The sequence below is a fragment of the Sinocyclocheilus rhinocerous genome, unplaced genomic scaffold (assembly GCF_001515625.1).
Source record: "Sinocyclocheilus rhinocerous isolate Xijiao unplaced genomic scaffold, SAMN03320098_v1.1 scaffold130, whole genome shotgun sequence".
Taxonomy (NCBI): Eukaryota; Metazoa; Chordata; class Actinopteri; order Cypriniformes; family Cyprinidae; genus Sinocyclocheilus; species Sinocyclocheilus rhinocerous.
The window spans coordinates 61,732-72,185 of NW_015623500.1; the positions used below are offsets into that span (position 1 = coordinate 61,732).

At 36.4% G+C, this 10,454-nt stretch overlaps 1 protein-coding gene across 1 annotated transcript in view; it reads left to right on the forward strand.

Annotated features, from left to right (window-relative positions):
* Nucleotides 1-8,240, forward strand: part of LOC107756783 (mitogen-activated protein kinase kinase kinase 10-like) — a 37,532-nt gene extending 29,292 nt beyond the window's left edge. Inside the window, exons 5-11 of the mRNA XM_016574084.1 lie at nucleotides 768-1,014; nucleotides 1,928-2,050; nucleotides 2,346-2,481; nucleotides 2,953-3,062; nucleotides 3,212-3,450; nucleotides 4,909-5,443; nucleotides 6,477-8,240. Coding sequence (XP_016429570.1) covers nucleotides 768-1,014; nucleotides 1,928-2,050; nucleotides 2,346-2,481; nucleotides 2,953-3,062; nucleotides 3,212-3,450; nucleotides 4,909-5,443; nucleotides 6,477-6,892 — 1,806 coding nt within the window. The 3' untranslated portion in view covers nucleotides 6,893-8,240. The remainder of the gene's footprint in view (nucleotides 1-767; nucleotides 1,015-1,927; nucleotides 2,051-2,345; nucleotides 2,482-2,952; nucleotides 3,063-3,211; nucleotides 3,451-4,908; nucleotides 5,444-6,476) is intronic.
* The last annotated feature ends 2,214 nt before the right edge of the window (nucleotides 8,241-10,454 follow it).

Below are 10,454 nucleotides of genomic sequence, written 5' to 3' on the forward strand. Positions count from 1 at the left end.
TGACTCCTAAGCGATTGAGGTGTTTTGTTGTTGGATGTAATAATGAACATAGCAGTTGTCATTTACTCCCGACATCTGAGCCACTGAACTCGCAGTGGATTTCGTTTGTTTCTGAAGGCAATGCTCCCTCGATCTGCCTAAAAATGCGTCTATGTTCGCGCGAATCATTCATGATCCAGCCTCATCTACAGAAGAAGTGAGTATAATGTTTTGTAATGAATCTTTGCAAATCGCCTTTCCAAATAATGTGCTAATTAGCAAGTGTCACGATCAGTGCGGCTAAAGTAAGCAGTCTCTCTGAGAGCAGCTGGGAAGAGAGGGGCGGGGTCAGCAGAGCTCATTAACATTTAAAGGGAAATGCTACAATTTCGATTTCACAAAGAAATGTGCAGCATTTTGTCCAAGCAATAATAAAAGGACACATTTAAGTTATAATTTGTCTTAAATCTAATTTTCTTTAAAAAATTTAATAATAATCGTGAATCGAATCGAATCGTGAGTTGAGTGAATCGTTACATCCCTAGTAAAATTACAGATTTAAAAAAATTACTTTAAAAAGTAGAAGTACACAAAAAACTACTCAATTACAGTAACGCGAGTAAATGTAATTCGTTACTTTCCAACTCTGGCAACAGGCGGCAAAGAGAGCCTAATGCGTGGGAAAATCTAATCCGCTACGCTTAGGGAAATTACACAAGCAACAATATTATAAGCAATAACTTGTAGGCTTAGTGGATTAGTGGTCTAAATAATCGCCTGTTCATTAGGAGTTGCGATCCTGGGAGGAAGCTCTGGCGCGGGCAGCCGAGGAGCAGAGGGAGCAAGAGGAGCATCTGAGGAGGCGTGAGCAGGAGTTAGCCGAGAGAGAGATCGACATTGTGGAGAGAGAGCTCAACATCATCATCCATCAGATGTATCAAGAGAAACCACATGTGAAAAAACGCAAAGGCCACTTCAAAAAGAGCAGACTGCTCAAACTTGGCAGGGACAGCAACTGCATCAGTCTGCCATCTGGTGGGTGGAACGGGAACATACACTAGCGGTCAAAAGTTTGGAAGAATTACCATTGTTTAATGCTGTTCTTTTGAGGCTGCATTTATATGTTTGTGGTGCGATCTGAATACAGTCAAAGTAGATATATTGTAAAATTGCAATACTATTTAGAACAGCTGTTGTCTATTTTAATATATTTTATGATGTAATTTATTCCTGCGACGGCAAAGCTGAGTTTTCAGCAGCTCGTGATCCTTCAGAAATCATTCTGATAAGCTGATTTGCTGCTCAAGAAACATTTTTATTGTATCTGCTGCCCAGCATTTTGTGGAAACTAATCAATCAATGCCTTAATTCTGCAAGGATGCATTTAATTGATCAAAAGTGACAGTAAAGACATTTAATGTTACAAAAGCTTTTATTTCAAATAAATGCTGCTTTTTTGATAATAATTAGAACCATTATTAATAATTAAGAACCAGTAATAACTGTTAATAATTGAGTGCCAAATCAGCATATTAGAATGATTTCTGAAGGATCATGTGACACTTAAGACTGGAGTAACTCAGCTTTGCATCACAGGAGTAAATTACATCATAAAATATATTTCAATAGAAAACAGTTATTTTGAATTATAATAATATTTCACAACATTGCTGGTTCTACTTTATTTTAATCAAACAATTGGAGCCTTGCTGAGCATAAGAGACTTCTTTAGTATACTTTTAATTATTCTAAACTTTTGACCAGCATTGCATTATGTACATTTATAATAAAAGGAATTTTTTTCCCCCCTAATCAAAATTTGTGTTATTGTCCAGTAAAATGTTTTATCATACAAATCTGAAGAGTCCAGCCAATATACCCTTAAAGTCAATTTAATTCTATGTAGAATCCTATTCTGTAAGTCCCTGACAGCATCTGTCTGTTTTAGGTTTTGAACATAAGATCACGGTGCAAGCGTCACCCAGCGTGGACAAGAGGAAAGGTCAGGGTAGTGAAAGCACAACTCCTCCAGCCAGCCCAGGGGTCATTCCTCGCCTCAGAGCCATACGCCGTAAGTCAATGTGTGAATGTTTGGGTTTTATATAGGAGAATAAATAAGGACCAGAGTACATTGCTGGAGTAGCTTATTACATATTGAAGTACGCCTGCATTGCTGTGTGCCAAGAATCAATACCACTTAAAAGAGTTGAATGTGTCTGTGAAGTGCATTGAGACTGTCTTAGCTTACATACTTGTGTTTCTATGCAATCCATACTTTATGCTGTGTTAGGTAGCAATATGTAGTATGCAAAACAAAGATAAATTGAATATTTTCTGAAATGTGTTTGTATTGCTGTGTGGTCTAGTGACGCCCAGTGATGGAAGGAAGACGTGGGGCCGGACGGCAGTGTGTAAGAAAGAAGACCTAGGGACCAAGAAGAAGGGCCGAACATGGGGGCCCAGCTCCACACATCAGCGCGAGAGAGTCGGTGGAGAGGACAGGTAGACCAAAAAAAATATACCTTTAAAGGAGTTGTATTTCTTTTTCTTTTTATTTATGTAACTAGTTATTTTTGTATTTATTTACTTAATTTATTTATTTATTTGATGTAGAAGTCCACTTATAATACTTTTTAATTGTTTATTATTATTGTTATATTAATGTTTTTGTGCCAAAATTTTGTATACATTTTCTTAATGACTCTAGGGAGAATATATATACAGTAAATATATATATATATGTATATATATATATATATATATATATATATGGCATGTGACAGTATGACATTTTCATGTTGTGATAACTGCCAAAGCATTTATCACAGTATACAGTATTATCCCAATATTGAAAAAAGTTGCAAAAAGTGTTGACATTACACAGTATAACAGGTTTAATTTATATTATACAATTTGTATAACTACATTTGATTTTTAATTTAAATGTAATCAAGCTGCTCCCCTTTTTGTTAGGTTAAAGTCACTTGGGGAGGGTAAGGTGTTGTCCTCCAGCGCTCCAAATCTGGGGAAGTCCCCAAAACATGCTCCTATGACAGCTGGATTCTCAAGCCTAAATGAAATGGGTGAGTCTGAGTCCTATTCTGCTTATAGACATATAATGAACCTGCCTCTGATTTGAACATTATGACCCAACACAGTACATCAAACAGATATCAACTGAAATTGTTTCTCTTTATTCATGATTAATTCACTACCCTTATCTTCTGTGTAGAGGAGCACTGTGAGTTTGATGACAGCTCCCCAGGACGTCTGGCTCCTGAGCTGGGCAGTAATGGAGCAATGGAGGAGGTGGGTTTAGGGTCAGCGGGTGTAGGGCCGGGAACAGGCTCACAGGATTCAGTTCGGCGCTGCAGCCAGAGGAAAAAGAGTGACCTGCTGCTGCTGGGCTGTGCCTCCATACTGGCCGCTGTGGGCCTGGGCTCTGACATCTTCCAGCTGGGACGACAGCAGGTACACATTATGAGAGACTGGGAAAGTGGAAAAGAAAAGTAAGGAACAAAAGAAAAGAGGCTTAATAGGAGGGTTGAGTAGTGTTTTTTCAGTACATTGTTAATGAATGTATTATCATAAGCAAGACCACAAATATTGATTATTACTTTGTAATTATTATACATTTAACAGTTACACTTTATTTTAAAGGGATAGTTCACCCAAAAATGAAAATTCTGTTAATAATTAATTACTCACCCTCATGTTGTTCCAAAACCGTAAGACCTTCGTTCATCTTCGGAACTCAAATTAAGATATTTTTAATGAAATCCAAGAGCTTTCTAACCCCCCATAGAGAGCAATGCAACTGAAATGTTCCCAGAGCCAGAAAGGTAGTAAGGACATCGTTTAAATAGTACATGTGACATCAGTGGTTCAACCGCAATTTTACAAAGCTACGAGAATACTTTTTGTGTGCAAAAAAAAAAAAAAGATTTTATTTAACAACTCTTCTCCTCCAAATCATCTTCCGCCATTATCGCGTTTTCTACGTCAGCAGCAGCACGCGCATGCGTTGTTTACGTGAGGTACTCTCGATAATGGCGGAAGACGATTTGTAGGAGAAGAATTGTTGAATAAAGTCGTTATTTTTGTTTTCTTTGCGCACAAAAAGTATTCTCATAGCTTCGTAAAATAGCGGTTGAACCACTGATGTCACATGGACTGTTTTACCGATGTCCTTACTACCTTTCTGGGTCCGGGAACATTTCAGTTGCATTGCTCTCTATGGAGGGTCAGAGAGCTCTCGGATTTCATCAAAAATATCTTAATTTGTGTTCCGAAGATGAACGAAGGTCTTACGGGTTTGGAACAGCATGAGGGTGAGTAATTAATAAAATAATTTTCATTTTTGGGTGAACTATCCCTTTAAGGTGTCCTTGTTACAGTACTGAGTATTAATTAACTACATGTACTTACTATATGGTTAGGGTTTGGCTTAGGGTTACTTGCATGTAATTATGCATAATTTATTGTTATTATAATAGTAAGATACATTTAACATTTACTTGTAATACTTAAGTGAATTAATATTTGTCATTTAATATTTAAATAAATAATAGTTTCACAAAAAGTATAACCGTTAAGTAACTATTAAATAATTTGAATTATTTGGGCTATCATATGTGAGTAATTACATTTTTATATACTACTAATACTTTCATATTTTCTTTCTTTAAAATAATGAGATTTATTTTAAGTGAATGTTACAAAAAAAACATGTTCAGCTCACATTTCACTGCTAAATAAAATAGAATATGTATTTTGCACTAAGAAAATATTTTTCACACTACTAAAATGTGTTCTTTTGATTTTTTTGTAGTAATTCTCATTTAGTCTTTTATATTTATTGCTATATATTATATTATTATTTGACCTTATTGTTGAACAATGTGATGTTATTCATTCATGTGTGTTCAGATGAGTCAAGATGAGCAGGACCTGCGAGAGGAGCAGAGGAAGAAGAAGGAGGGTTTGTTCCAGCACACGGGCCGATTCAGACGCAGCACCTCTCCACCCAGCCGCACACTGTCACTCTCCCTGTCCCACAACCGCCATCAGGACTCCACCCTGCCCAGCATGGACCCGTCTCCTTCCGTTACCGTCCTCTCTTTGTCCTCCCTCTCTGACTGCAACTCCACCAAGTCCCTGTTGCCCTCTGATCCTGATGACTTTGCCCCGACCCCTAGTAGTGCTCACTTGGTGGTCTCTCCCGCGCTGTCATTAAACCCTCTGCTGGACCTGAGGGCGGAGAGCTTCAAACGAGAGCCCAATCAGTCCCTCACACCCACCCATGTCTCTGCAGCTATGGCATTAAACCGCGGGCACCGCCGCACGCCCTCTGATGGGGCCATCCGTCCTCGAGCGCAGACGGTCGTGGGGCATCGGCGCACCCCCTCTGATGGGAGTATGCCCTTCCCACCCGCACAAGCCCCAACCATTACACCATATACAGGTACAACATTTGACTTGAAATGCTATTTGGTATTGGGTGAATCTCTGTTGAAACATTTACATTCATATCTTATCATAATCTTATATTTAATCGTAACTTGCATGATTCCATATTTAACTGTCATTTTTCCATGATGTGTAAGTACTTTACAAAAAAAAAAAAGTAAAATATATTTATTTATTTATTTTTGCTCTGCTTTTAAAGGTCATTTAGTAAATGTCTCAACAACATAAAAGACAATATTTTAGAACCACTAGGATTTAATTTAACTTTTTTTGTAATTCCCATTAATCTTAATAGTGTTTCTCACGAAGATCAATAAGATTATTATTATTATTATTATTTATAATATGTTTCTTAAAATATAACTTTTATATAACATAACGAGTAATATTTGTCCTAGCTTTTTGTATTTTTGTATGCTCAGTAGTGATTGCCATTAATGTAATACAGTATTTTATTGCTGTATATATATATATATATTTATCTAACGTAATGTAGATGTTTAAAATATTTAAAATAATGCATGATTTGTTTCATATTAGAGTAATGAGAATTAGTTTTTTTTCTTCCTTTTTTGCAATTACCATTATTCTCAGTATTGATTCTCATATTGTTATTAATATAGTTTTTCTTTTAGTTTTTTGTATAGTTTTCTATAGTTTTTCTGCTTTTGCTTTTTGCTGTATTTCAGTATATGTAATATTATATATAATATTTATATTATATATAACATTTTTATATATAATATTTGAATATATAATTTTAAAATCATGTAATCATGTTTTATTTTCACATTAAGGTAAAGACATTTTAAATATATATTTTTTAAATGTGCTTTATGAAAATAGTTGTCACAGTGAGTGCAAAAAATCTTAATGGTGTTAAATGTAAACCTCAGTAAGAAAATACAATCTTTCATATGTCTTGATTTTTGGATAAAATATGATATAATCATATGGTTAAATATCTTGTTTGTGAATTCTAATTTTACTTGAAGAGTCTTTCATGTCGTTCATATGTTCTCCTCCAGGTTCTCATGAAACTCTTGACATTCCACGCCTGCCTGACCCATCCATGGTCTATCCCTCAGCCAATCGGCGCAAACCTCCTCCTCCCATCCCCATCCCCGTGCCAGAGCCAGACAGCCCTACAGGCACACTCGAGCGTCCCAAAACCCTTGAGTTCGCTCCTCGCCCCCGACCCACCCCAGCTCGGGCACGTCCGGACCCCTGGAAACTATCATCTCTGTCCCAGACGCTCAGTTCGTCTCCAGGTAGCAGCTGCGACAGTCCGCTGGGCTCGGGTGACAGCGGAGTGAGCGCTGGAGCAGGTGTCGTCCATAAAAACCTTCTCGACATGGACATGGAAGGCCAGAGCCAGGACAACACCATCCCCCTGTGCGGACAACACCAAAAGGCCACTCTATGCGGACAACATTTCTCATAGAAAGACTTCTGTCCCCCACCGTCCGGGCTGATGCACCCTGAACCAGCACTCTGTGGCCGTCATAAGAGGTTTCCCCACAGTTTGCCCCGTGATCCCATCAGACCATGCTCTCTGGCAGCTCTAATGGAAAAGCTGCCCTCTGCAGTAGCTAGACAGCCGCCTTCTGGACAGGTTAAGAGATAAATGACCTTGATTTGTTTATCTCAGCCTGTCCTCAATGACTCATTCTCTGTGTGTTTAATGGGCCTCATAACGGCTGCGATCGGTTGGTTAAACAGTGGCCTGTATTGAGCAGGAGAGGGCAGTCTAACTACTGTAGGTCTGTGACCTTCCTTGTTTGTCCATATCTCTGTTATCCTAGGGCCAGTCTCTCTCGCCTCTTCTTCTTCATCATGGTCTCCATGGGTACAACCTGTTTTTTGGCCTGGAAAAAAACGCCATTTTTTCCCCCTCCAGTGTGTACATCATAAAGTTCAGCGATGCTTTCTGTGTTTACATTCAGGAGAATTGTGTATGCAGTTAATTGCAATGACACAGGGAGCTCTTTTGCGAGTTGCATTCATTGTAATATATTGATACAATATAAAAATAGGTGTACCACAAGAATTTTATATTTTTCTTTTTTTGAAAATAACAAACAAACAAAAAAACAGACTACATCTCAAACTACTCTCTGCATGACCTAATCAGAATGTGAGAGCAGTCCAAACGTGAAAAGAAACATGAGCAGATGCTTTCTCTCCATGTGTGGAAGTACTTGGCACTTTCCAAGGATAGGGTACACTTTTTTTTAAAGCATTAGAGGCATAAATCTTATGTTTTTGGTCACGAAAAGCAGCTAATAAAAAAAAAAGAAAAAAGAAAACTTCAAATGTTTGTATTCCACTTAAAATGGGAATTTTGGCCCTTCCCACCTCAGAAGCCTCAAACTTTTGGATGTATCCAACAAATATAATGCTAAATTATACATATACACATTATACATATATCCTATATATGTATATCCTATTTATCTGTCTCACATTTTGTGTACGACCCTGCATGATGTAATACACAAAAATTGTATTGCATGTTCTCAAATTAAATTTGACCCGCTCAACTTTCAACTGTTACCTATGGTATTAAAGAAAAAATAATATTTGTCTTTAATTTATGGGAGATAAGTGCATGGGAAGTAACTACAACTCACCGTATCTGCCCCTATTGATAGCCCCATTAGCAACACTTTTTTCTTCTTTTTTAAATTTTTTTAAATATATTTTGTCCATTTATTTAGCTGTTTATTGCAAGGAAAAATAACTAAATTAAAGGAACCAGGTAAACTCTATATAAACCCTATTTAGTGATTCTAAATCAATTCTACACTAGTGTTCAAAATTTGGGGTTTGGAAAGATTTTTTTATGTTCTTGAATGAAGTCTCTTATGTTCACCAAGGCTGCATTTATTTGATAAAATAGAGTATAAACAGTAATATTGCGAAATAATATATTACAAATTAAAAATAATAGTTTTTATATGTGACCCTGGACCACAAAACTAAGGGTCAATTTTTCGAAACTGAGATTTATACATCATCTGAAAGCTGTATAAATAAGCTTTCCATAGATGTATGGTTTGTTAGGACAGGACAATATTTGATTGTCCGAGATACAACTATTTGAAAATCTGGAATCTGAGGGTGCAAAAAAAAATCTAAATATTGAGAAAATCACCTTTAAAGTTGTCCAAATAAAGTTCTTAGCAATGCATATTACTAATCAAAAATTAAGTTTTGATATATTTACAGTAGGAAATTTACAAAATATCTTCATGGAACATATTCTTTACTTAATATACTAATGATTTTTGGCATAAAAGAAAAATCAATAATTTTGACCCATGTGTATTTTTGTATAATGTATTTTTGACTATTGCTACAAATATACCCCAGCGACTTGGAACTGGTTTTGTGGTCCAGGGACACATATGAATATGTTTTATAATGTAATTTATTCATGTTAGGCAACACTGAATTTTGAGCAGTCCTTACTCCAGTCTTCAGTGTCACATGATCCTTCAGAAATCATTCTAAAATGCTGATTCGGTGCTCAAGAAACATTTCTTGTTACTATCAATGTTAAAAACAGTTGTGTTGCTTAATATTTCAAAATAACTTTTTTAACAATGTAAAAGTATTTACTGTCCCTTTTGATCAACTTAATGCATCCTTGCTGAATTAAAGTATTAATTTCTTTAATAAAAAAAAAAGAAAAAAAAAAAAGTACTGGCCCAAACTTTTGCACAGGAGTGTGTATGTCCCAAATTTTGGTAGCATAGTTGCAAATCTTACAGGAAATGAATAAAACACTTAATGTAATAATTAGTTTGACCCCCTGCGGTCAACATATTTTGAAGGTTAAGCTTTTGTACCCTATTCGTGGAAAGTGCTTGTTACTGTGCATGTCCATCTGACTAAAACTGGATGAGTAAGCCCCTAGGCCACTCATTCTGTTCAAGAGTGTTTCAAGTGAAAACCATTTACTTCCCCCTTTCATTATAAACTCATCTGAAAAGCCTCTGTTCTCCTCAAAACAATGTCAGCTCCTGTAAGGAGCATCTTGAGAAGAGAAGGACAGAAATAGGAAAATTAGGGTTTTTGTAACAATTGGCAATAAAAAAAGCAAACATGTACTACCTGCTTTTTTTATGTACCAGACAAGACACTTCCTTACCTCCTTAAAGTGACGTTCTTCCTCCACCTACTGAACAATTCAACTGAAGAGAAAGAAACAGTATGTATACACCAGATCTGACCATGCGTCACCACAGAGAGCATTGTGAAGGACACTGTCATGTCAGGGCACATGGAAAGAGACGTGTGATGAGATCCTTAATGACATTACACTTGTGCAAGAAATACAGGGTGTTCTTTTGGCGGACTGAATGGTGCTGAGAAACGCACACTGGAGGGTTTTTAATTCGTTGTGCTGAACCGTTAAACCTGGTAGTAGGCAGTATTTTTTTTGACTGTCCACCAACGAGTATGGCTGTTATGTGAGTGTGTGTGAGCGGACGGGTGTGTGTGCATGTGGTTTGTGTTCTTATTGTTATCATTTGTTTGGGGTAACTCTCTGTGCAGGGGTTGAACAAACCCACCCCCTTATTTCCTGTGTGAGGAACACTAAGAGTATTTATTAAAATAATTGTTACAAGCAGTGATGTGTTGGTTTTGATACTAATTACTGTCTTGTGTTTTCATAATTACACAATGTCCTGTTAAAAGATGAGATTATTAGTACTAGTAGTGTATATCATTTTAAATCATTTGCTAAGTATTTATTTATTTAGCAACCAAAACTATTGCATTTATGCATAAGCTTTTAATTTAAATGTTTTTTAAGATAAAAACAAATCAGTCCACGGTTAATTTGTACTTTTTACTGATAGCAGCACAAGTATTATTGCAGATCTGTTGTGGTGAGGATTTGTTTCTTTCCAAAAAATTTGAAAGCATCTAAACCCAATCCATCGTTTTATTCCCATAAACAATAAACAAAGACCGATATTAAAAAAAAAAAAAAA